We start from the raw sequence: 27,578 nt of genomic DNA, 5'->3' as shown, positions 1-27,578 counted from the left end.
TTGCTGGCTCATGGAAAGTTTGCTATCCACCAGGACTCCCAGATCCTTCTCCTCAGTACTGCTTTCCAGAAGATCCATCCCTAAGCTATACTGGTGCCTGGGGTTCTTCCTCCCCAGGTGCAGGACCCTACATTTGCCCTTGTTGAACCAATACTTCAGCATCTCTTTTGCGATGTGCATAAAGAAATGCAAAGGCTGTTCCCTGAACACCTTTTTTTAAATGTCTATGACCAGTTAAGACCATTTTTCTCCTCCTACTCCAGTAACAGCCATCAGGTCTCGACAGAGAGCTTGCCAGGCAACCCACATGACACAAAGCACGGCACCTTTGCTCCAAGGGACACTGACTGTTGCTGTTGTTCTCCTTACCTCTACCTGCAACCACAAGGTACCTGTATTAAAGTTAGGCTTTAAATGCGGTGTATTTCAACACAATTTATATCGAACAACTGCCTAAGCCACTTGGCACGTGGTGGGTTGCTATTTTAGAAATAAGCTGATAATATAGTCATAGCAACACTACTTGCAGAGTCAGAAAAAAAACATTCAGCACCAGCAGAAAATGTGTACAGATTACTTTATCTCTGTATTCAATATAGATAAAAACCCTTCTCAAAAAAAAAATCTATGCTCCGGAAACAGTAGATAGGATGAAGTTAAGCACAATCTAGCGAATCATGAGACTTGTTGCTTGCTGGCGTTGGTACCTCAGAGAGCTCCTCTTGAAACAGTGCCATTAAACATTGATGACATATTGGCACAGGACAGTCCAGCCACAGAGGAGAAACTTTAGCCGGGGAGTGGGGGTGGACGGGGGTGAGAGAGACGGATCGAAAGAAGCACACGGACACCATACACGTGGAATCACAAATCCTCAACTTTAGAACATCAAACAAGTGCTGTTGGTCGACATTGTCATGACAATTATGGCGCTTGCTGTCTCTTCGCAATCCAAAGTTTGCGCTAGACAAATAAACATGCAGAAATACAGGCGGTACGGGGAAGAGTTAAATATTGGAAGACAGTAAAAGGTCTTTACTAGTCAGATGACAATGCAAACTCACACCTTCCAAAATGTATTGTGTGTCAGAATGAACATCATTTCCTGCCTTCCAGAAGCAGCTTCTCTGGTTCACTGACCTTCCTTTTCTTCTTGGGTCCTATTACCTCTTCCTGGCTAAACGCAAGGTTCAGGCAGCTTATCTGTAAGAACCATCAGAAACAGTGATCATTCTCACGGTGCAGGGTCCTGCTAGAAGAGTCAAGAAACACAGCTTCCAAAACTACAATGTGTTTGCTTGGATCCTCCTGGGTTTGTTCAGCGTGATCCTGTTCTCCAGAAAAGTAATTAGGCATGGAATCAAAATTGGAATACTGGGTGGAATTGGGACTGTAGGATTTGTGAAAGCAACAGGTTCAGCTTCAGGGATAGAGAATGGAATTGGTGGCACGAGGAACAGCACCCATCTCCCCATCGCTGACAGAAAATACCAACAGCAAGGAGACCTTTGAGAAATATAATAGCTTATAGGGCATAGCCTTTTTCATCAAGCTCAGATAATCATAAAAGTATGCAAAAGAAGGGGGGCACATTTCAAATTTGTGGTGACTGGAAATGGCCTTTCAGAAGGAGACATCCAGGACCTCTATTTGGACATCAGGGAAATTCAACACAAGTTGGTCATTCTCAGACTTTGAAGACTATCTGTGAGTCTGCAAAAAATAACACAGCAAAGCCAGCTTTTTTTTCCAAGGGGGCTTAACTTCCCTCTAGAAAGACACAAACCTCCCTCAAAAATACTCAGGGGCCTATAAACCAAAAGGTTAAAAACCACGGATAAACGTATGTTAGAATAGAAGTGGGTCAATGGTACAGGCAATTCAGACAGACCACAGAGAGGGACAGCCAGAACAACAGTTGAAGTCTTGGCTGTGCCAAGTGACAAATTTCACTTCTTCTTGTTATCACGTAACATATTTGCATTTTCACAATAATAATCTGGAGCTGCGAAGAGTAACGTGTGTTGTCGGCCACCCAGAAGGGACAAAGCACACAGTCTGGCAATGTAACCTCTCCTGCTCTCACTGGAACTCCGCTGAAGGGACACACCACAACAGCACACTGCTTCAACTTGGTCTCCAAAAGAAATTTCATTTGGATGAAAATAAGGTGAATGAAGATGGAAAATAGGGCTAACCGAGTTCCTGCTCCAAAACAGGAGTACTTTACTCCAGTCTCACCGTAAAACATGATGAATCCTGTAATTGAAGCAGGATAAACATAAGGAGTTAATAAAGAGCTATTCCAGAATGCATCCTGGAGACAAGCACAAGGTCTCCAGATTACAAAATGTGGTCATTATAGAATTCCCCACTCACGTCATCAAGGCTTTCTTTCTGTCTGACCTTGGTATGAGGCTTTGGTAATCTCCACATAGCAATGGTCTTTCTAATGTGTGAAATAACTCTGATTATGGATTAACAGTAAAATAATTTGAAACAACCACACTTTGCCTCTCTATCATGTTTCAAATTGTTTTTCCTCCCCTCTCCCCTCCTCTTCATTATGAGCAACACAATATTGCTTAATGCAGAAAGTACAATTTCCTCTCCATAAAAACAGAGAAAACAAGAATCTGCCAAAGTGGGATGGGCAGGTTCTCCTTCATCCTGCACGCTCAGGCTGACAAAACTCCCAACACTGCCCAAGGCGTATTTGCTTGAGGAAAGAGCGATGAGTGGATCTCTGTGTTACAGCTCCTGACCTGATATCCAGCTGCTCAAACTGGCATTTTAGGCAGTTATTTACTTTCCTCTCCCTGGCATCGTTTTAACCTGTCTGCTTCCTTTTTTGAAGTAAAAGGCCCAGAGGGGGAAAACACTCCATCCAAAATCTCTGCAGTGCTGACACAGCTGCAGGGTTTGTACCCTGTCCCGCTGGCCACGCAGTAAAGCAAAGCCACCACCCCCCAGTCTCCCGCCCCCGGTCACCTGAATAAGGCAGCTCGACTTCTGTTTTAGCCTAAACCGCGTAACGAGAGCATCAGCTAGAGCTGGTGCTTTGATTTCCTCTGTTGAGGAATGGATCCTCTGCAGCACAGGCAACTACTCAGTAAAGTTTCCTCCCCCTTTGCTATTCCCTCCTAAATGTTCAGCACAGATGGGATACTTTTGAGGCAGGAGAAATAGCCACAATGAGCTCACGCAGAGTCCACTGCAACTCTCCGACAGTTTTCCTCCCTTTGACCCCAGGCAGCGTGACCACCTAACAGGAACCTGAGATGAGAAGGATAAAAACATCTATGCAAGCCATCAAGAGCTCTAGACAAGCACTATTCATCTATTGAAGGAATAAGATGTCAACTGCGTGAGGTATTTTGCCGAAGCCAACGTGCCCCATCCTGCCCCTGCCCAGCTACAAGTTCACGTAGGAGCTCAAAGCCAGGAACAGACCCGAAGTCCAACTTCCATGTCCCATCCTTAACCAAACACTCAACCTTCTTCCCCAGAAACGTTGCTCTAAATGGGATTATGTCGGATCCTACGTATGTTTATTTGACTGTAACCAGAAAGTAAACCTCTTAAACGGTGTGGTGAAAAGCAGGAAATCCCTCCCATTAACTAAACATACAATCAAAGCCTACAGAAGTTGATTAATTCTAATTTTTCCCATGTACTGGGATGCCTGACTGAGAATAACTGATGGGAGAGCTTGTGCCATAGGAATGTTGGGTTTTTGTCTTACACAACCACTCCAGGCCCTCGGCTCACTGATGAGCCAGGTGCTGTAAAAGCATGCAGTACAAGGCCCGGACCTTCGTGCGCTTGTCCTGCAAAGGGACCACGGTGACACCAGGACAGTGGGACAAGTCCAGATGAAGCAGCAAAGACAGGAACAGACCCGTGACCTCCTGACATCCAAGGTGTAGGTCTGGATGTAGGTCATACTGTGAGCACACAGTGAGTCTGAATCTCCTGTTTTACAATACTGCACTACGTGTAAAAAAGTAATGTCTTGCGGTAGAATTTTTCTGTAAAAATACAGCTAACTTGTGAATCATACAAGTGTTACTAATTTCTGGCATAAAACTAACAGGACAGCTGCACATTGTCTGGAGAAGATATCAGGCTAAAAATAGATTAGACTCAGATTAAAGCCTTCCCAAGGCAGACTGGTGGATGAAGCAGAAAGAGCAGACCACAGCCACACTGCTATTCTTAGATAGACAAAATCAGGACCTAGTTTTGTGCTCTGCAGTTTTCAATCCCCAGTGTCCCCACGTATTCCGGCCAAAAATTCCCAGCATAAATTGAAGCAAATTTACAGCTCTCCTGACATGTGTTTTGCTTCCCAAGGCATCCTATGTAGAAAAGCTAAAATTGCACAAGAGCATTCGGCTGTGTCCCTCTTTGTCCCTGGCCTGCCTCATGCTGAGGTTTGGCACTTGGCAAATTTTATGCCCTCAGAAGAGTTCTCTTTGTCAGGGACACAGAATGTTCAGTTTGGTACCTTGTAACTATCCTGACAAATTCAGAAGCGCATTAATGTCAAAAGAAGTCCAGTTCCATCAAGTGAGCCAGAAGAATAAGGACTGAGATACAAGACTCAACCGCTGAGATAAGGCACAATGATCCTCAGGTGTCTGGAGACATATGTCATCCTCAGGAAACTTTAATCAGAGCGAGCCAGTGCCTGATGTATCCTGTGATTTCAGTTGCATCTACCATGGACTCAAAAGCACAGCAAACACTTGCCACTTCCAAAAATCAAGCCAGTGACTCTTTAAATTGATCTCCTAAGACCTGAGGCATCCCTGGTGACCAGAGATTCAACCCTCAGCTTGAAGGCAATAATTCCCATCTATTCCCTGACACTTGGCTGCTCCATGCTCTCCCGGCACAGCAAAAACCAAGATTCACAAGGTATGTTGTGGTGTCCAGTGAAAGGACAAGAGGACACAGACACAAACCTAAATACAGCAAATTCCATTTAAACATAAGGACAAACTTTTTTTTTTTTTACTGTGAGGGCCATCAAATACTGGCACAAGTTGTCCAGAGAGGTTGTGGAGTCTCCATCCTTGGAGACAGTCAACACCTGACTGGACAAGCTCCTGAGAAACCTGCTCAGCTTCACCCTGCTTTGAGCGGGTAGGTTGGACATGATGATCTCCAACTGTCCCTCTGACCTCAGTGACTCTGTGAAGGCAGCGCAGTGGTTAAACGCTCAACGTAGGGCTCAGCACTGGTCTCCTATCAGTTTCCAGTAAAGCAATTGCACTGACATCAGTGGAATTAATCCTGATTTTCATCTGTACATGTGGAGGAGAATCACGCTGGTTAGCATGAAAGCCAATTTACGCAGGTGGAAGAATGAAAGACACTCACTGTGGTGCTTCTGTGGAAACTTGCCACATTTTTCTCCCCAGGAAGCCATGCCAACACATCACTGACTACCACTAGCCCTCTTCCTTTTCCATAGCTCACTGTGAAAGTCTCTGACATTCAACACAATTTCTTTTTCGCAAACTGGAAGTCTCACAGGCCTACTCTGTACCTCACATCTCTTGTAGCGTTTAAAGGACTAACGAACAGATTTTTCCAGAGTGTAAAAAAAAAAAAAAATTCATCAGAAATACCCCACCAAAAAGAATTTATTAGTCCCTCTCCTTATAACCTCTTCCAGGGCCCTCAGTCACACTGTGGTGCTGCTGTGCTGGCCATTTCAACTGCAGGATCACAATTACGCCTCCCGAAACTGGAAGCCTTCCTCCTGTAAAATCACAGCGCTGTCACGGAGGAGGCGAGAAGCAATGGACACTCCTTCTGCCTACTCGGCTGCTACCCAGCTTAGTCCCTCGTGGGACATTAGAGCTGTCCAACCTTAATTTATGCAGATTTCTCTAGAGGGTCTGGTTCCTAGCATGGACGGTATGGCCATATGTAAAGGCAGCCAGCGCAGAAGCTCCACCGCTTCCCGCATGTGTCCCTGGGGTGGCTGTCAGGGAATCTGAGGGCACAAGGGTTAAATCTCCCCGGATCTGTGGGGTGATGTGCCTCACCTCTGAATGAAGAGATCACTCGGAAACTGTTTCCTGCGCACTAGAGAGGGATAACTCATGCAAGGGATGAATGGCCCCAAGATACAGCTAAGGATCTGACGTGAATTGAGAGAAGCCAGGAATTTCCTGACCTCCCTGTATCACTCCTCCCAGAATGGCCTGAGCTCACAGGAAGGAGAGAGGCAACCTCATCTCTGAATCTTTCTCTCTTCATTGTTTGGGTCTGTGTAGCCTCAGCTGGTTTGGAGGAGAAAATGTTCTGGGAACTTCTCATCAGATACAGCTCTCTTGATAGACAGTTAGAGATAAACCTTTCTTTTCTTTTGTTTTTTTTTTTGTTTTTTTTTCTGTTTTCTGCAAAAGTTCAAGATAATGACATTGCCACAGAAAAATGCTATCCTATAGCTCTGCAAATGGCAGGCTTCACCCTTCAACTGCTTTCTGTCATGGCAATTTTAAAAGTGGTTTGCCTGGGAAAAATCAGACAACAAAGGTCTTGATCTCCAAGCTGTTGTTCTGCAATTGGATCCACTTGCGCTGACCTTCACTTTCAGGCAGGAGCTGCCTACCACACAGAAGCTCAGCAAAGGCACATGAATCAGGATGACCACGGCCCTGGGCACCTGCAGGACACCAACTGCTGGCAAACGCAGCAGATATTACCTACAGTGTGTCATCACTGAAAGACTGTTCACACCAGCCTCCATCGCTGACACAGTCCCTTGGAGAAGAAGGACAGGGCCAAGTAGCCAAGTCTTCTGCATGGGAGCAGCAGCTGGAGGCTAGACAGGCTGTCCTCTGAGGTCCAAACCAGCACTGATTTAGGTATGAAGCTCTCCCTAGACATCTAATTTCCAGACAGCTCCAGTTGAGAGAGCTAATCTGCATGGCAGGAACATGCCTACAGCAGGCAGTGAATCCCAGCGCAGGGACCCCTGAGCTACCACTGATCCAAACTGATTCTGTCCACACAAGGCCAAGCGTCAACACGCTTCCTCATGTCCCACAGCGCTCCTGTAGCACAAGCATGGCCAGTCCAGCAGCATCAGCAGCGTCTGGCGCTTGCTAACGAAGCCAGACGCTTGGGAGGCAGAACTGACTTGTGCTGTGCTGATACGGCCACACCATTCCCAGCTCTGGGGCAGGCTGGGTCGGGGGCGATCCAGGGCTCTCTGCACGGCTGCTTCACCGTGCACTGAGCCTGTGCTCTAAGGACCACCCCAGAACTGCAGCCCACAGCTTCCTGATGGGAGATAAAAGCCTGCAGAGGCGTCCACATGGTCAGATTTTACTCATCTTCTAGTTCTGTTCATTCCAAACTCATTCCACTGCAACATTTTTGCTTGCATGAGGACAAAGCTTAGCAAACTGAGTTTGCAGGACAGGGATATTAAAGGACTCACAGAAGGAGAAAGGAGTATGTCGAAGAATTCATGAAGTTATCTTCAGTGCAGGACCCCATTCTCATCAGCAGTTTCCTATAAGCTAAACCAATGGGCAGCAATACCCCATTTTACCCAACTCTTCCCAGCTCCTAGAGAGCCAGTGGAAAGTAGGAAGATGCATAAAGACAGCACAGTGGGCCAAATCTGTGGCTGATGCAATCAGAAGAATTCTCCCAAAGTCAGCAGAGGTAGGCTCATTTACATGCTGGTGTCTAACTCCGGATGATTAAGTACAGAGATGCTTTGCTGGGAAAGGGCAATCTCTCATTTGATCCTAAGTATCATCAATCATGAGATTGCAGATAACGAGCCGGTTGAGTACATGTAAATTTTTCTCCAATCTGAAAAGGCCTCTGTCAGAGACTCTCCGTGGCCATCACCAAAGGCCAGTTACAGCTCTAACTGGGCAGGAATAGCTGCTCCTCTTCTGGCAGATCGGCATCCTTTGCCTCTCCCATGTCAAGTAGATAAAAATAAGCCTTTAATACTTTCATTCCTGGTTTTCCTGAAGAGCTATAGGTCAGGAAGATAACGACCAATAAATTCAGTTCCAACAGACCAGTTTTTATTTTTGATAACTAAGGAACCAGAAAGAATAAAGCAGTTCACTTCAGAGGAGGAACAGGAATGGGCTCATCCACATTTCCAAAAGCAACTTGTGACTGCGGGTACCGCATTTTTGAACTCAGCACTTCTTGAATATCAAGTCCTTGTACAGACTTCAAATTCTGGGACACTCCAAATCATTTTAGTTAGTTCTGAAAATGTTGGCCTGAATGTTTAACTGGACAGAGAGCACCTTTAAGCGCAAGTCCCTGAGGTGCTGCTCCACAAAGAGCTGAACAGAAGGGCAGGTCTCCCTTCAGGACCCTCTTTGCCCGTTCTTCGCTGCCCAGTCTTTCCCACCCTGCTCCCTTACAGCAGTGCTGGTGAGCGATCACTCTGTCAGCTCGTTCAAGGGGATCTTCTTCTGGTGGAAATCTAACACTCAAAGTCACGCACTAGCACTGCAAGTCTAAAGGCCCCCAAAAAATCACACCTCTATGGCCCAGGCTGGGTTGTTCCCCAAGGCCCCTCACACACCAAGCTGATTAAAATTCAAAATCCAGGAAAAAGTAATTAACTCTGGGGACTCTTACAGCTCCTTAAAGCAGAGAGCTTCTCCAAACACCCCTGACAGTTGGAAAATGCTACTGCTGAACTGTACTGTATGCGGATAGCAACAAGGTGTTTGCACTCACACCCCAACAGGACTACTCCTACTCATCTTACCTGTACTTGACCCCTGTTAGATAATACCTAACTCAGAATTCCCAGCCACCCAAGCTTGTCCTCATTTTTTGAGACGAACTTCACTCCCCAGCTCGGCTTCCTGATTCAAGTGGAATACACAATGGTCACTTGTCTTAACCACTTCCCTCAGAAAAGAAGGGAAAGTCCCTCTCATATGGAAAATAGTGTCAGATTTTTATTAGCCCTGGCTTTACAACGATGATCTGCACTTTTTAACTAGTGACTTGACTTTGTTTTTCCCTAAACTGACTGAAATATTAGTCAGCTTCTAAGCTATGGTGGTTTAAAAAACAGTATCAAAGAAGACATGAAAAAACCCCCTCTGCCATGCAGAATCCACCAGGCAGGGATGATGGGGTTTTTTTAAGTCTTTGGAAGCATTCAATGGATAAAGTGACTCTTCCATTTTTCAGCAACTAATGCTGTTTCCACCACCTTCAGACACTCTCACTATTGCTACCGTGTTCTAATGACATTCACATGCTGCAGAGAGAGGAGTCTGGTGCTCTGCTTACAATCGTGACAGACCCTAAAGAATGTTAGAGCATGAATCAGTAGGACAACCAAGAGTTACAAACAAAAAAGGCTCCTGTTTTCACACAGACGACAGAATAAACAATGATCAGAAGGAAACTGGAGGATGTGACACCAAAAAAAAATGCGGTTAAAGTTTGAAAAATACCAGCCTATGCACAGAAGTTCATTTCTGAGATCCAGAGTCAAGGCAAATACTTCACAGATGCCTTTTGAATGACACGTTAAGTTGTAGTCTCCAGTTGCTGTCTGGGTTAGACACCCCGGGATTCTTTTCAACAGAGGCGGGGAAAATTTTAGTAGCAATTTCCTACTCTCATTAACTTACCCTGTAACGATTCAATTTGTGAACACTCGAGCTCACACGATTTTCAACTAATTTGAATGGGAGGAGGATCAAGCAGCGACTCTGGTGGTGTTCAGAGATTTGCCCTGTCACTGACAAAACCTCTGCACAAGCCCATGAACTCGAGTTCTGATTCTGACTCAGGGTTTGGCCTGGGCAGCCTTCAGGATGGAATTAATTTCACATAACTTTACTTATCTAAAATTACATGTCTGGTCTACCCTAGTTCTTTAGGTTGCCCCAACAACCACTGCAAAAGAGATCAGCACCTCCAGGGGATGATTCTTCCCATCCTAGAGAGGTGGCCAAAAAGGGAGAGGATTCAGTAAGTACCTGTGACTCACATGTAAGGATAGTCTGGAAGGAAGAAAGGAGAGGGGAAGACCATGTCAGGCAACAGACAAACACATCCTTCAAACTAACACAGGGCGGTGATTTCAGAACCTTAATTCAAAAACACACGCAGGCAAAGCAGCCTGGTTGGGGCACTGATAGGTTTAGTCCGCACGTGTAATTCACTAGTGCCAAATCCAGAGAACAGTACAAAACTCACATATGAAATAAGCTGACCATGGAAAGTTTCTTCCTTCACGCTTACATCCCTATGCCCTAAGACCTTGTAGCCTCTATGTATTTTGATACCTCACGATAAATCCACTAATGTTGGTTAAATCTTGTGCCATCCTGGATGAGATAATGTTCCGTGGCAATGATTTCCACCTTCCCTGGCGTATCTTAGAGCCACTGAAATTTCCTCACCTTCTGAGATGTCCTTGAGCAAGGCATCCTGCCCGTCTCCTTTATCCCTGTCATCTTCTCTCCACCTACAATCCAAACATCATATCAAAACTAGCTCTGAAGTTAAAACCCTGAATTTAATAGAAAAAAAAAATATTCAGAAGCCTGACTGAGACACTGTAGAAAAATCCCATGCCTGATCTGAAATTGTGTAAACTTTGGCAGTGCCAACTCTGGCAGTTTATTCCTGGAAACAGGGATTTCAGAATAAAGTGTCACCTGAACATGCAACACATCTACTATCAATACTTAAATTCTGTTTTAACTTGGTTTCCTAAGAAAACAAAGCTTTTAGCTGCATATGCTCTATTCAGGTGTGTATGGGGAAGGAGGGGCTGTCCCTTGGCTAATAACTATTGACCTTATTAGACAGTTTCAATAAAATTTTATGGGGGGGTGTCCCAAAGCACCTCAGTTTCATGAAACCAGGCAACTGGTTTGAGGAGGAAGAGCCTGTTAATATCCCCAGAGTGGAAAAGGTGGCAGTATGAGCTCACCTCTTATTAGTCATCAGAGAATCTGTAGGAGAAAGACCTGAAAAGGTGACTTCCCAGGCAGACAAGCCTCTTTATTCCACTGCCTGGGGATCTCAGGAATGCTATTTACCATTTTGTCACTAGATGGTATTGTTCCACAGGCTATATCTGAGAGCCTCAAAGGTCAAATACAGCATGGTATAGCAGAAGCCAGGCAGATTGAAATGCGAGAAAAGGCTGTTTGTCATGTATTTTCACGTATGTTTTCACATATGGAAGTCATTAGCAAAATCAAACTGTAACAGCTAAAGGAAAAGGGCTTTGGTGAAAATGTAGATAAAGTAACTCAGTATTGATGAACTGTGCGTTTCCTCCATATCTGAAAAGAAACTGCTGAGATAAAGAGGTGGAAAGAAATAGATAAAAAAATTGAATGTTTCTGTTAGCAAACCAAGCATATACAACAAGCCTTTCATTATAGTTCGATCTGATCTGACAGAAAATTCAAACAGCCTGACAAACTCTTCTCATCCATTTCACAGCAAGTAAGAAAATCTAAATATTATGCTAGGGTATAATCACAAACACAAGCTCCTTCAGTTTTGAAACTGGGCATTTACCTGTATCTTGAAGGTAAAAAGAAGATGCTTCTGTTTTCCAGCCTGGATGGGTGTCACTTTTGCCCTCTCCACGCTCACTTGAATCTGCTCTGACAGGGAGAGGGTGATTCTGTAAAGCAAACGATGCTTTGTCTTAATAGCATAACCTAAAAACATGCCCAAATGGTAAATCCATAAACCCAGCTCTAATAGTGATGATATTTTCACAGCTCCTCAGTGTCCAGGTCTTCCTTCTCCCGAGCCTACAGGTCCTTCAAGAGGAAAATTTTCTAAGAAAAGATGGAATTCCAACCTAAATAGCTTTCTGTCTTCAGGAGTTAGTTCTGTTGGAGTTTATTCCCTGGCGCTGACCACCTAAAATGAAATTGTCAAGTCTGAGCTACCAGTCCAGGCTGCCCCTTCTGTCATTTTGGAGAGGCACCACCAGAGGACCGTTCATTCCAGCCTACCTTGGTGTCTAAGGAAATTATCATAGGATCATAGAACAGTTTGGGTGGGAAGGGACCTTAAAGACCACCCAGTGCCACCCCCTGCCCTGGGCAGGGACACCTCCCACCACACCAGGTTGCTCCAAGTCCCCTCCAACCTGCCCTTGAACCCCTCCAGGGATGGGGCAGCCACAGCTTCTCGGGGCAAGCTGGGCCAGGCTCTCACCACCCTCACAGCAAAGAAGTTCTTCCCCACATCTCATCTCCATCTCCCCTCTTCCAGTGTCAAACCCTTCTCCCTCGTCCTGTCGCTCCATGCCCTTGTAAAAAGTCCCTCCCCAGCTTTCCTGGGCCCCTCTTCAAATACTGCAAAGCTGCCATAACGTCTCCCCGCAGCCTTTTCTTCTCCAGGCTGAACAACCCTGAATTATCTGAATTTCCTGCTAAAGATGCCTCCTCCTCCACTAAGCGCAGAGGGGGCCCTAGAGACATTAGACACAGAGTATAATTTCAGATGGCTAGAGGTAAGTGGAAAGAATCCCACCTAACTACACAGTGGAACATGGCTTAGTCCTGAGAAACACCAAGTGGAAATGCAAAACTCTGTAATTTTCTCCATTTTGTGCATGTCTGTGTATAAGTGCATGTGTGTGTGCACACACATGTGTTGTCTGTGTGCACACGTATGTGCTGTGTCTCTCTGTAGAATCACTGCCGCCTTCTGGGTGAACATACTAGCATCAGTATGTCAGTGGGTATGGATGGAAATTCCCTTTATGTCTACGGAATTCCAGGCTCAGTGTCCAATTTGCTGCAGCGCTGCTGCCCTACACAAGCTGAAACCCTTACTAAACTAGGATTCTGAGAAAATGGTTTTTAGCAGAGTTTTGCCGGATAAACTCCATTCCTCCAGCAAGAACAGAACAGAGCTGTTTCTATACCTTTGTGCCCCCCTCCTCTTCCTCTTCATCACAGTCTAACCCTTGATGGGAGATCTCAGTAGGTCCATTCTTCTGGATCAGGTTGCTTTCAACTGTCCCCATTCTTTTCTTTTCAGTTGTCACTCTCACTTTCATGACGTGGAACCCAGTGGAGACTGACCCTACTCTCAGGTTGACAGGTTCGCCATCAAAAAAGAGGTCACCGTGGCTGCCATCCTCCTTAAAGCCTGGGGGCTGGTAATCTTTGGGAGTTACTGCACAGGGAGAAAGAACCCGCTGATGTCAGAGAAATCAAGTTCCATCCCTCCTTAATCTGATTTGTAAAGAACAAGTGTATACCAGCCCCAAGTAACAACATCAACTACTAAAAATATTCTGGGGTTGTTTTTTTTTCAGGAAGAAGGGAGAGAATGCAAAGATAAAAATAAGCTGAGCAAATGTTATCAGGGAGCTCAAAGAAATAACAACTTTAGGATGCTGAGATAACCATTAATGTGCTCAACTTTCTGGAGCAGAACCTGACAAACGCAGGATGCCTGTTCCTTAAAAAACCAAACACAAAACCTGTGAAGGAGGACATCTCCTTTCACACGGCATGGCTGTGCTTCTTACACAGGTGTTCAACCCCTTCTAAAAAAGCTTCTGCCATCCCTGTGTGTCAGAAGGCTTTACTATGCTTTACACCATTTCTCACTGTTCTCAGTTAACAGCTTACACCATTTCACCTTTCTATGCTTTACTTACTTTACAGGGGCTCATAATTAGCACAGAAACTGAAGGGAAGGGAATTCTTCCCCCCAGCACACACCGTCCTCCACCTACCATCGTTGTAGTAGAGGAGTTTCATGGTCAGGGTAATGTCGTTGGGAAGCGGGCCCAGGTTTTGCATTAGCAGGTAGAGTTTACGGATCAGGAGCCTGCTGGCCTCTTTGATGTCCTCCTTGCTGCACACCCCATTCACAAAGTTCATCTGGTTGCTACAATCCAATCAGAAGAAGAATAACAGATTTGTTTTCCTCAGTCATGAATATTCACGATGTAATTACAAATACAGGGCACCCACTGACTTGTCTGAAACCACCAGCAACAAAGCTTCAATGCCTTTATGTAATTTCCAGATAAACAGGGAAGTGAAACAGACTCCAGGGATGGGGTGGCATCAGCAAAACAACAGCTCTAAACTAAGAGGCCTGACATTTACATTTGAACAGACTTTGTAGCTGGGGCAATGGACCCCATTATACAAATGTCATGACTCACTTGTTTGAACATGATTAAGTTGGATCAAAGGACCATAAAACAAGTGCCTTTCACCTAAGCAATTTCAGGAATGAGAGGAATGAGGTGAGAATCCCATATAAAGCCGATTCATCACAGGGGCTGTTTTCAAGTCCATTTTGCAGTTTGAAGAGAAGTGAATTGCATGTCCTCACTGCAATTCCATGTAAGAAAAACCAGCTCAGAAGCACATTTTTCAGGAGTGACTAAGGGGCATTCCTCTCACCTCCTTCACCCACCCGAATGCCAGCCAGCCAGCTAAGCAAGCAGTCTAGACCGAGAGAAACGTCTCACAGAGGTGGGATGAATCGCCCTCTGGAGGAGTTTGTTTCTCTTGACTACAGAGGTAGATGAGATGAGCAGCTGAGATCAGCCAGCTAACTTTAGGCAGTTGAAAGACGGACCAGATGAATCACTATGTGACTAAGGGACCCAAACTTCCCTAGCTTTCAATGAGAAGGGGCCTTAAAAAAAAAAAAGTAGCTCCTCCAGTACAAAGTGATGTCTCTGGAAGCCCACTGGCAGGTGGATGACACTAGATACAGGCTGGATCATCTAACACCATCATCCCAAGTTGCTTCCAAAGCAGAAAGTGACCTAAGGGAGCGGAGAGAATCTCAGGGATGAATTTGACTGACTAAACTACTGGAAGGAACAGCTTCATTAAGAGTGATTTCCCCTTCCAGTTGAAGCTTCTCGGCTCGTCAGGAAAACCGAGTGGCTGTTGAAAAGCTTGAATTCCCAGGGTATGGTTTGGTAGGTTCCAAGCTGCCAACAGTGCGATTAGGTTAAATCCTGCATGTTTAGAAATGTCCATCAAGCAAAAGGACAAGTGCTGGCAATGCCTAAGGTGGAGTAAAGAGAAGGCAGGCCTTCTCTTACACATCTCCTTTAAAAGGCTTGGGATTAGTGGGGTAGAAACGGTAAAGGGAAGAGTATAAGCAAAAAAAGAGGTGAGACTTCCATAGGAATTAACAGGTCAAGCACTGGTTCAATATGGGAATAACATTGTGAATGTAAAGCAGGAATGTGTCAAAAGGCAGAAGCTGAGGAACTGAACCTCTCTGAAGGGTCCATAGCAAAGAATTTCTCCAAAATTCATCTAGAATAAGGCAGAGACCATTTAGGTGAAAGTTTCCCTTTACCACTCAGACACGATGACACAGACCCACAAAACATCTCTCACGGAAGGATTAGCTCAGAGTTTGCACAGGACAATAAACCTTGCAGGTGTAGAAAAGCAGTTTTATCAGCTGAAGGAGCCGATAGCAAAGATGACACAATGCTCTGATCGATGCCAGAACAGTCAGTTTACAAGCGACTGCAGGTACACACAGGATCCTGCGATAGCAGTGTCAGGCTCTGAGGAGAGACAAGAGAGCCTAGGAATCCCATGCCATGGGCCCTGAAGCCTCAGAGAAATAATGATCAGAGCAGTAATGAGATTTCAATTGAGCAGGTATAAACACAACAGGAAGATTACATAGTCTCTTCTTGGCCAGCGTGACGGACACCAAGGGATGCTGACCTCCATTTGGGGACTACTGTTATTTCTAGGAACTAATGACTGATCTGAGGAAGGCTGATTAAAAAATCAAAGTACTCAAGAGCCATCTATTATCTTTCAGATCCCAAGGGTCTCCTCTTATCCTCAGTGTAATGAGGACAACTGACATCAGCTTCAAAGCAGAAACAGAGGGTACAGTCAACAGGACACTCCAGGCTCAAACATAGTTCAGATTTTCCCAATAGAAAATCATTTTGCCACGTACTACAAATTATTTGAGTGTGTTTAGAGAAAGAGCAGCTAATGCCACACTACAGGAGCGCTGCAGAGGGGTTTCCTGAGGAGCAGATGAAACAGCAGAGCTCTCTTCCTGTACAGGCAGGTTCCGAGGCCCAAAGATCCATCAATGGCAACTGCAGAAGCAAACTAAAACCAGGTTAACTATTTTTCTTTGCTTTGGTTATAGCCAACGGCCTTTGATAGTATTTATTTTAAACTACACAGGATTATGGCCTACTAAACACAACTCTAAAATACCTAACAGAGAGATAGCCCAAAAGATGCAAAAAACTGCTGCTTCCTGCCACACATTTTGCAGCATCAACCCAGGCATCATAAGCGAAAGTTCTCTCCGGTCACCCACGCACGACTGCTCAAGCAGAAAACATGTATGCAAATGCCCAAGGGAAAAAAAAGTCCTGGGTGCAGAATCATGGTGAAAGGGATCAGACCCAAAAAAGCTGCATTTGAAAGCACCAGGCTGTCTTGTGGAAATGGAAGGACACTCGTTATTAGTTGAAACAGCAGCAAGCGCAACAGCGGTGCCGGTTTCTGCATCGCTGCCCTGATTAGGTACCATTTCTATAAATGGTCCTTAATTCAGTTCTGCTGCACTTTAAGCACCTCGCTGTGCTATGTAACAGCATTTCTACTCATCAGCTCGGCAGTTCATATCCTGTAGGGTGAATATCCTCCTCTCTGATGATATTTACAGCTGCTTAGCGACTCAGACGTGCTCTAATCATAAAGCGCAGTTTCTTCTTAATGCCTCGAGAACACAGTTTTCACAGTGCAGTTCTGAGGAATCAAACCAAACCATTACCTGATGATGTCCATCTGGGGCACCTCCTTTTTGTACTTGAATTTGAATTGATACAGTTCAGTCACCGTCTAGAGATTTAACAAGAGAGGGGAAAAGAAGAAATGGGTCTCTCTCAGTAACAAGTGTAAAGATGTGTGCTCAACTTAGCAGTGCCCTTTCGCAACTTTATGCCAGAGCACAGCATTAATTCAATGACACGATGACAGATTTAACTCTATTACTTCTTGCACAGGTTTGGCAAACGTTCTTAACAATGCCAGCTTACCTAGCGCTGAAAGAATCACCAAAAAATGACAAACTTCCTGCTTCCTCCTTCCACTTCCTCTGCGGGCCTGACACCCCAGCCTAAATCTCTAAGGAGGCGTGGGGCCAGCCCACCATCCCAACCTACCTCCTCCCTTACTAAATGGAAAAATGTGAGGCTTCCCAGGTGACGCAGTGTCACAAGGAACCCTGGCCCAGAGTTCTGCCTGGAGACAAGCGCCTGAAGGACTCTTCCTACTGGGAAATGCAAACAATGCTGCATGGGAAAAGTTTCTGCATTTTACCAGTCTCAGAGTTTTCTGAGGGAGACAAAAAAAACCTACATGATTTTCCATTTAAAAGGAAAGGATTTGCTATGATTTTAGAGAATAAAATAATTGGGAAGAACACACTACTTCACCACAAGAGAAAGGATCTATTGTAGTCCAATTCCATGCCTATAATTCACTTTTTCTGGAGGCATTGAGGTCGTTTAGTAGGAGCTGAGCCGAGCCCTTAACTCTGAGCCTTCCTTACAAATCCCAGCCTCGATAGGGACTAAACTCTCGCTCTCTCCCCAGTGATGCAGCAGAACTGTAATCAGGTGAGCACAGATTCTGCATCCGCCCCGCGGAGACAGTGTGGATGCAGCACCTCACCCGTACATCACACTGCCCAGTCTGCCTCCACCAGCTAAATGCAGACAAAATAGAAACACAACCGAGAACGCTGAAAGGATAAGTGCAGGCACTAGGCCACACACACATCCCAGGTCTGAAGGGATTCACAACTCCTGTCCTAAACCTCTCCCGGTGAAAAAACAGCTCTCTTCTCAACACTGCTGTTAAAAAGACGGTTTGGAAAACAATTATTTTTAATTTCCCATTTCTTCTCTTCAGGAAAGACAAACAAAACCCCCAACGTGCCCATTAGTTGCCTGTTAACGCCCCTGCCTGAGGCCAAAGATGGGCCCACAGCCTGGTGCCTGGTGGGAGCGTTTGATCACAATCCAGCTCACTGAGCTGTCATTCTTGAGTGAAAGCAGAAGAAGAGAAACAGGGTCACCAAGCAGTTATGTCAGGGTAGAATTTAAGCCTACAAGTCCACTCTGAATACAAATCTACTCACCCATGCCTTCAGTTTGCCTCAAAGATTAATTAAGACTCTTTCTTACCTCCGGTTCCTTGGGATTGGTGTAAATCTGTTAGAAGAAAGCACAGTGAGGGCATTCTCCTCTTGGATAACTTGAACCAGTGAAAAGTGACTAAACAATGATATTTTCATTTTACAGCAGAGATTGTACTATCTTTAGCGTGGGATCAGAGAAAGGAATGGCTGAGAAACAGCCTTCCTCTATCAGCAGTCAATACTTACCACTTCAAAGACAGGTAGAAGACACTCAGCTGTGTAATTGTGGAGGAATGAGGTTAATTCCCATTCCAGCCCTCACAGGCAACTGTTGATGCCTGAGATTTAACGACTTAGATGATGCACAGAAGAGATGCGTAGCATAGCTCTTGGGGCTTCACAAAGGACCAGGGCAAAAGACTTGCCATGTAACCGCTAGCGTGCGGTTTCTCCCGTATCAGATTAATAGGGAAGGCTCTTCTGCAGAGGGAAATGGAGAAGACACAGCAGCTTCCAAGGGTGGAAGAAAGAATTTAAAGGAAGCGACGACATGAAGCACATGAAAGTGCTTCCAGGAGTTTAAGGACCTATGGAAGGCCTCAGAGGCAGAAGTCTCACATATGAGCAAAATATTCCCACACAGCCTGGGAAGTTCATCGTTACCATATTTAAGAAAGGTCACCTCTGTATTAAAAACCACACACATTTTGACTTCCCCTTAAAAAGCGCACAAGAAGGTTGACACAACCTGGACTCTGTATCTTTTTCAAGCAGGGTGAGGGAAGAAGACGACCTTATATTCATTTACTTACTGCGAGGACAGCGATGTGTAACTAAGGAGGCAAAAACAAAACACAAAATCAGAATCTAACCTTGATGGGCAAGGAAAAGAAAGCCTCATCAAACTGTAACTGCCCACATACACTGAAGGAACAGATACGCTCACCAAACGGGGAGTTAAAACCCTCCATGCAGATTCTCCATAGCACAGCATCAGCAACACCTAGTGGCCAGTTTGCTTGGCTTTACTTGCAGTTTCCCAAGAAAACAACTGCATGCTCAGGCTTCTCTCCTGAGACTCTCCCTAAACAAGTTCCCAAAGGCTATGCCGACTTAAAACTCTTTTACAAGAGCGCTCATAGCTACTGAAGACTAATATTTGCTCTGTGCTGCGAAACTCCCCAAAGGTATTTAATTTATGCCGCAGAGAGAAAACATACATGGGACTACTCTTGAAAACAATCCTAGAACATGCATTAAATGTCTCTGTTTTTTCCTTAACCCTTGTCAAATAGCAATTAATTTATATCTGTCATAAACAGCAGAGGACTAAACACCTCCTAGAACTGTCAGCAAGCAATAAACTTGAGTTCACAGCATTTTGAATTATCTTAAGCACGCTGACAGTTGTACTGATGTATAAGAGCCCATCTGATCATCAGTGCCAAAACACCACCACTTCATCTGATCTAGATGAGAGCTGGTTTGATGAACAGCACTGACAGAGATGACAACAGTTGGTGCTTTTTCCTGTGCTGAGCAGTTTTTGTGTGAGAATCAGCAAGGAATATGATTACTTACTAGCTAATTTTGCCCTGGAACCAGTTATATACCTTACTTGACGAATTACTTTCCAAAAAAAGGTAATAAATTCTGAACCCAAGAGAAAAGTTAGGAGGCTTAGAGAAGAGGAGGAGAAGGGAAAAGACTAGGGGAAAGGGGATGAAGGAAACCTGTGTCAGGAAAACAGGCATGGAGATCAAGAGCTGAGTTCTGACTGGCAGTGTCTCTATCCAGACATTAAGAGAACGCAAACGTAGAACACAGAACTAAGGGAAAGCCCTTCCAGACTGCAAATTAGTTCACACACCATGCACAGGTGAGTCTGGAGAACAACAGTGGTCAATAGACAGGCTCAAGGAATAAAATCCCAAGACTCCTATCTATATACTCAGGGCAGGGTCCTCCCCCTACCCCACAGCTGGGAATGTGTGTTGTGGGCATTCAAGATCACTACAAAACTATAAAGCAGGAAGGGATAGATAGTTTTGTCTATGAAGGAATAGGAATAGGAAACTTGGTTAAAAAACATGAAAAAAACTTACATACTGCCTCTCCAAAGCATCAAAACAACCTTGAATCCTGCCAGGGAAAGGCACGTTAACACTAACCAGCAATATTTATCTCCCGATCTGTAAACACATACTCATCACACACAGTTTAAAGTGCACTTTTTTTCTGGAATTAAAACAAGAGAGCTAGCAACATTTTGGGCTTGGAAAGTCCTTTTCAGGTCAACTATCATAAAGGCGCTGTCCTCCCTTCTGCATTTGTGCATTGTTTATAATTCTAGGCCATATCCTGTCAGCCTGGAGCCCACTCAAATCCTGACAAAGACAAGGATGCGAGGCCGAAGGCTGGCTCTGCGTGGTTCTCAGCTCAGCGCTCTATTTTGGCTCCCCAGCTTGCTCTCCAGTGGCTCTTTTCCCACTGGCAGTGTACAGAGCTTGGCTGGAACCGCAGTGCGAAGGCGGCCTGACATGTCTAGTCTTGTAAATTTTTTGTTATCTGATGCACAGTTTACAGCTATGGACTTTCTCAAAGTAGTAAATATTATTTGAGGCAGCAATGGTCAGATATTTATTCTTTGAGTCAAAGGATGTGCAGCTTAGGTATCTCCTCAGCACATCAAAGTCAAGCTCTCTGCTTGTTGGGAACATGCCAACTCTGAAACACATCTTAAAGCTGTAGGGTACTGAGGCACACAATATCCAAGGAGATAAAATATTGTACATACTAAAAAGCAAGCCACAGGAATCCCTATAAAAGTGAAACTAGAAAAGACTCAACAACAGAATCAATCCCATGATTTTCTTTGCCCTCTCTCCGCCCTTACACTGCCTGTGTACGCTCAGGGGCCTGACCATGACCTCACTGCAGCCAACACTTCAACAGACCTTGAACTCACATGATTCTGGGCAGCTAATTCTGTCTCGCTTACGCAGAGGGCCAAGCGTACCCGCTGCAGCACTGGGAGTCGCACTGGCAGGGTCGATGCCACTGCTGGGCACGGTATTTTCAAATTCAGGAAGAAGAAGAATGCGAGGGGTAGATGTCTTGCTATTCAGCACAATCTTGTCTTAGTTTCGCTGTTACTCACTTACCACTTGACTATCTGCAATGATCCCAGACAGCTTTTATCTTCTCGGAGCATTTTTAGACAGAGGTCTGCAAAACCAGATTTAGCACACAGTTACCATCCTTATCACAGCTGTTGGGCAAACACTGAAACTAAGCCGGTCACCCTCCCTTTTTTTGGATAAAATGCGTTATCTGGAGGTCCTTCCTGAGCGGAAATGTTGGGTTTCCACTGAGTCTCAGGTGGGCTGACAAAAGCTTATTGCTGCATTTTCAAATGTCAAGGCTTTTCTCAGATGTTCCGGGCTGTCCCAGAAAAAGTACTAGAGTTAGGGCTTAATTTTGAAAGACCAGCAGCCCCTGTCCTCTCCTCCCTCCTCTTCTTCCCTCTCATCTATCCTGCCATTCCCTAACAACACCTTCACTTCTGCATTCAGGCTTCACCAGCATCCATAAGAGGTGAACACCTGTGCTCAGAATAAACTATTTCTGTTAAGCTTTTCTACGTGGTTCCTTCTACCTCTGTTTTCAGGCATTCAGAATGGTAAGAGGAAACCCATCCTGCAAACGAAGAGGTGAATTAGTAACACCTAGGATTCAAGCAAGGAGCCCTCAAAGGCATCAGTAGGCCACATGTTAACATTCTTAATCAAAAACGCACATGAAAGATCTGATGTTTGCTTAAAAAGACTAGTGGCTTTTCAGGGTTAGGTGATCAAGACCAAATTTAGGATTTCCTGTGCCCTCAACCAAGTCTACAAAGTGCACTTTGGATGAGAAGCTCAACATGCCCCGGAAACGTGCGCTGGAGCCCAGAAACCCCCCGCACCCCGGGCTGCATCCCCAGCAGCGTGGCCAGCAGGGAGAGGGGGGGATTCTGCCCCTCTGCTCTGCTCTGGGGAGACACCCCCCCCCAGTGCTGCCTCCAGCTCTGGGGCCACCAAAAGCAGAAGGACATGGAGCTGTTGGAGAGGGGCCAGAGGAGGCCACAGAGATGCTGGGAGGGCTGGAGCCCCTCTGCTGTGAGGACAGGCTGAGAGGGTTGGGAGGGTTCAGCCTGGAGAAGAGAAGGCTCCGGGGAGACCTTGGAGCCCCTTCCAGTCCCTCAAGGGGCTCCAGGAAAGCTGGGGAGGGACTCTGGATCAGGGAGGGGAGCCATAGAATGAGGGGAAACGGTTTTAACCTTAAAGAGGGGAGATGGAGATGAGACCTGGGGAAGAACTTCTTTGCTGTGAGGGTGGTGAGAGCCTGGCCCAGGTTGCCCAGAGAAGCTGTGGCTGCCCCATCCCTGGAGGGGTTCAAGGCCAGGTTGGAGGGGGCTTGGAGCAACCTGGTGTGGTGGGAGGTGTCCCTGCCCAGGGCAGGGGGTGGCACTGGATGGTCTTTAAGGTCCCTTCCAACCCAAAGGGTTCTGTCATTCTGTGTTTCAGGACAACTAACTGCCTAATTGAAAACATGGGAACAGACTGGAATGCATGGAGACATTTCACACCCTACTAATACATCTTGAATGAACATGAAGATGTTGATGATTCAAAGCATCACTAATTCTTGTGACTCTATGACAAGACTTCGGTTCTTAAAGTTCTTCTTTTTCCTAAAGTTCTGATTCCCAAGCGCATGTGGTTATGTGAGATAGCTTTCACAGAAAAAGAAAACAGTAAAACAAACAAATCTACTTTCAGTCTTGCAAGGAAACTTGCAATTATGAAGTCAAGGGCTCAAAAATACAAAGGAAAATGAAACACACCAATCAGAGTTAATTTTTTAAAACGTACTGATTTTTATGTCTGTCTCCAGACTCTGAGGTAAACAGCTGTGCTCAGAATAAACTATTTCTATTAAGCTGTTCTGATTTCTGGTTCACAGGGCTGGCACCAGCAAGGAATGTTTATAAACCAGAAGAAACACTAAGAGAAAAGCCATCAATTGCCAACAGGTTGTCTCCTGTGCTCGCTCTCTGTCTGATGCAGAAGCACAGTCTGCATCCAGACTTGAGAAGGTCTGTAAGGAAAATTCCTAATAAACTGAGCTCATACATATACAAGCAGCTGGAAGCTAACACGTAAAGCCGATTATAGATAAAATAGAGCTAGCAGAAATAAGAGTTCAGCACAATTTGGATGTGTTACCATCTAAATAGCGGGTTCCATATGAGCTCTCTGGGAAGAGCCCTCTCACGTATGTGATACAGGACACAGAGATGGCCAGAAGTCTTTTCACCAGCACCACAGACTGCTGCTCAGTAGCGATTCTGTTGGGGAACAACACTGACTCCTGAAAAAGAAGGGCAAAGCCAAAAATAGTAACACAGGGATTATATTTAGAAACAACTCTCAGCAGGTGGAAAAAGAAGGTAACTTAGAAATGGAATTGTAACATTTCTCTGGTCATACTAGACAGGGAAGTCTAATGTCTAACCTGGGTGGGATTAAATGTTTTAAGGACAGTTATCATTAGATCTGGCACGATTTACTCAGCAGCAGAATGCACTGGTTATTCCCTTCCCTTTTATCGCAGTGGAACGTTCCCACCCCCTCCACTGCACCAATGCTGGCACTTAACAGACAACCACCCCTTAAAAAAAAAAAAAAAAAGAAGTGGATAGTTTTCTGCCAACTTAACTCTACAGAGTGAATTGTGGAGTCAAACAAGCGCCAGGGCTGGCGTGGCGTTTGCGGTTGTACCAAAGTTCACTGCCTGCCACAGCTTTTTTGAGATCTTACAGCAGGCTGAACCTGCCGTCGCTGGACGCAGACCCAGTTTTCAGAGCGAATTTAACGCAGAGTTGTAAACAGCAGATATCTACCACTGGAGCTAATGTAAATACTAAACACTGTGTGATTTTAACATGACCAATCTCAGTGGAAAGTATACTAAATATAGTTCCTCTATCAGGTCGTTGTTTTTCTTCCTGGCAATAAAGCTCTGTGCACACCTAATGAGCCTACATTTATTTAGTCATGTGTCAAAGCCCCATGCTGTACCTTCCTGGACTCACTAAATTGAAAATAATCCAACCAAGAACAGTGCAGACAACAGAAAGCACTCCCACCTCCCCAGCCACAGACGTGCCAGGTCCAAAACTGAGCACTAAGATTGTCAGTACCATCACATTTCAAGGATTTTACCATAGAGGACTTATTCTTTTGCCTGGTTTGTAAAAGCTGTTGAGTTGCCATCCTGTATTTCAAAGACCTGCCTTCCACTTGCAATTAAAACCTGGGGAAAAAAAAGAAAAGCCATGAGACACCTGGAAAATACACAGTCATTGCTATTCCTCATCTTCCTTAAGCTAAGAATGAGATTCTTCAGCCTTATTCAGGTCTAAAAGCCAATTGCCAATCTGGCCAGTGAAAGCAAAGCAATCCAAGGACAGTCTGTGGCACTGCCTGAAAGGCTGCAGAGTGAGAAAACTCCTTATTCACTGGTAAATGATCAATAGTATTTGAAATTCAGGGCCACAACTGTACCTGGTGTCAGCTGGTCATTTCAAAACACATTTCTCATATTCCAAACCACAAATGTAAATTCCTACAACCATTTAAAAGTGTGAAGGGGGAATGTGAAAGAACTGGAAGTCTGCCAATAGCAGCCAATATTTTAGCAAGGGTAAGCAGCAAACGCACCAGCATCAATCTTGGCTGGAAAAAAAGGAATGATTCTTCTGGGACACCTTGAAATTTAAAAAAAAATAAAAAGGGGAAAAAAAAAACCAAAAGAGAGAAGTCTGCATTGTTTCAATGAAAGCAAGCCTTGTTAGACAGACCTGGATTAAAGAGGAAAATCTTTTTACAAGAATGGAAAGCTGATTGATAAAAAAAATAATGCGGACGTTAGATGTATCACACTTTGGTGAGGTGCTTGATGTAGCACCGTCTGACATCTTGATTAAAAACTCCCATTAGATGGAATTAACGAGGCACGCGTTAACTGGTTTGAGAAATGGCTCGCTGGGAGATCTCCGCGTGTAGCTGCTAACGGGGAGACGCTAATGAAGGGAAACGCCACAAACAGGTCCCTGGAGCAGCGCTGCCTTGTCCGCAGCTCATCAATATTTCTATTAACAATTAAAATAATAAGCACAAACACGGCGGGTTGATTTAAGTCGCGACCCGATGCAGGGAGAGGAGGACGTTTATCAAAACAGTTGATCTAATCTTGTTCTGCATTTGTACCTTTTCAGCTTTTTTCCATGAAAGGCTCATTTCCATTTGTTGGCAGTCGTTAAGACATGTTGATTGGAACATGTTGACAGCTTTTATGCTAAATTTAGCACTTCATTTAGTAATGAGGCCAGATTACAGCTATAAAAGCATATTTAAACAAATATACACCTGCAAAATTTTTAATATGTTAAATATTTTAGGAAAGGTTTTTTTTTTTCACTCATGATTGGCTGTGAACAGGACTGGAATGCAATTAGAGCAGACAAAGGCATTATTCCAACGTGAGGTTATTAGCTAAATAAAGCTGCTTTAAGCGAGCCAGAGAGATAAGAAAACATGTTTTCTGTAACATGCTACATCTATAATTGATTTATTGTGCAAAGGAAATTCCATCAGTTAGACGGAGCTTATCTCCTCCACCCCGGTACAGGGTATCCTCCATGGCTCCGGCATCACCTGGGCCAAACCCACACCTGCAGGAAGGTGCCCTGGCTCTCCCCAGCCCCGCCACCCACACCATCTGAAGCCAATTAATTAATTACCCAGGATCAGGAAATTAGCAGGCATCAGGAGAAACCACACTTCCTGCAGGCCCACCAACCTCCATCACCAGGGATTTCACCCCCCAGCCCCGTGGCCCCTTGTGCCTGATGTGGGCCATGGGAGGCTGCAGTGGGCCCTGAAAGAGCAGCCACATGTCAGTTTAAAAGTCTTTTTCTTTTGAGTTGAAGGTCAGGACGAGCCAGGCTCCACCTGGGGCCAGGTCCTGCTCCTCACCTGGCCGCACACCCTGAGTTTCAGGGGGTCCCTGAGGCTGGGAGTCCCCTGAGGTGCCGGGTAGGTCCCTGAGGTGCAGAAGGTCCTGGAGGCAGGGGGTTCCCTGAGGCTGGGAGGTCCCTGAAGTTGGGAGGAGGTCCCTCTGAAGCTGGGGGTCCCCGAGGTGGAGGGTCCCCTGAAGTGTGGGAGGGCTCCCTGAGGCTGGGGCTCCCTGATGGGGAAGGTCCCTGAGGCAGGGGTCTCTGAGGTGGGGGGGTCCCTCTGAAGCTGGGGGTCCTTGAGGCCCAAGGGGTCCCTGAAGCAGTGGCTTCCTGAGGTGAAGGGTTCCCTGAAGTGTGGGAGGGCTCCCTGATGTGGGGGTACCTGAGGTGTGGGGGTACCTGAGGTGGGGGGGTCCCTCTGAAGCTGGGGGTCCCTGAGGCCCAGGGGGTCCCTGAGGTGGAGGGTCCCCTGAAGCGTGGGAGGGGTCCTTGAGGCAGGGGTCTCTGAGGTGAGGGGGAGTCCCTCTGAAGCTGGCGGTCCCTGAAGCAGGGGCTTCCTGAGGTGGAGGGTCCCCTGAAGTATGGGAGGGCTCCCTGACGCGGGGGGGGGTCCTTGAGGCAGGGGTCTCTGAGGTAGGGGGGGTCCCTGATGGGGAAGGTCCCGGAGGCAGGGGATCTCTGAGGCAGGGTGTCCCCGACATGGGGGGAGGGTCCCCCTGAGGCGTGAAGGTCGTTTCTGTGGCACGGGGCATCCCCTGAGGTGAGGGGTCCCTGAGGTGGAAGGTCCCCCTGAGGCCAGGGGTCCCTGAGTTTCAGGGGGGTCCCTGAGGCGGGGGGGTGGGGGGTCAGGTCCCTGACATGGCGGGTCCCTGAGGCGGGAGCGGGTCCCCGATGTGGGGGCCAGGGGTCTCTTAGGCGCTGGGAGAGGGAGGTCCCCCGAGGCGCGGCCTCCGTCCCCTCGGGCCGGGGTCTCCGCGTACCTGAGCCGCCAGCCCCGTCCCCGCGGGCTCCCCCCGCCTCCTGGGCTGGGCCTGGCTCGGTGCTGGGGGCGGCCCGGCCCGGTGGCGACGCCGTGAGGCGGAGGCGTGGGCGGGAGGGAGCGGGGGGCCTGGCCAGGCCCCCCGCTCCCTCCCGCCCACGCCTCCGCCCAGGCGTCCGTCATGGCGGCCGCGGCTGAGGGGAAGCGGGAGGCGGGTATTTGACAGGGCAGCCCTGCCCATCCCCGGCGGGGAGGTGTCGGTGTCTTTCCTTAGGCCCTGCCAAGAGTTTTAATGGGGTCACACCTCAGCGGTTTTAGGCCCAACGTGGGTGA

The 27,578-nt window shown here is 46.2% G+C and overlaps 1 protein-coding gene across 1 annotated transcript; it reads right to left on the bottom strand.

The window, feature by feature from the left end:
• Nucleotides 1-1,098: 1,098 nt before the first annotated feature.
• HORMAD2 (HORMA domain containing 2) lies at nt 1,099-24,521 on the bottom strand. Its single transcript, XM_074159685.1, has 12 exons — nt 24,471-24,521; nt 23,472-23,616; nt 21,366-21,429; nt 20,307-20,343; nt 19,014-19,034; nt 18,248-18,274; nt 16,831-16,898; nt 13,766-13,920; nt 12,944-13,197; nt 11,575-11,683; nt 10,440-10,504; nt 1,099-1,203 (listed from the first exon to the last, which is right to left on the bottom strand). The coding sequence occupies exons 1-12, from the start codon at nt 24,519-24,521 to the stop codon at nt 1,099-1,101; spliced, it is 1,101 nt and encodes a 366-aa protein (XP_074015786.1).
• Nucleotides 24,522-27,578: the final 3,057 nt, after the last annotated feature.

This window comes from Numenius arquata, chromosome 16 (assembly GCF_964106895.1).
Source record: "Numenius arquata chromosome 16, bNumArq3.hap1.1, whole genome shotgun sequence".
In the NCBI taxonomy this organism is placed as follows: Eukaryota; Metazoa; Chordata; class Aves; order Charadriiformes; family Scolopacidae; genus Numenius; species Numenius arquata.
Note: the sequence above shows the minus strand (reverse complement) of the source record. Positions and strands in the feature narration are given on the sequence as shown.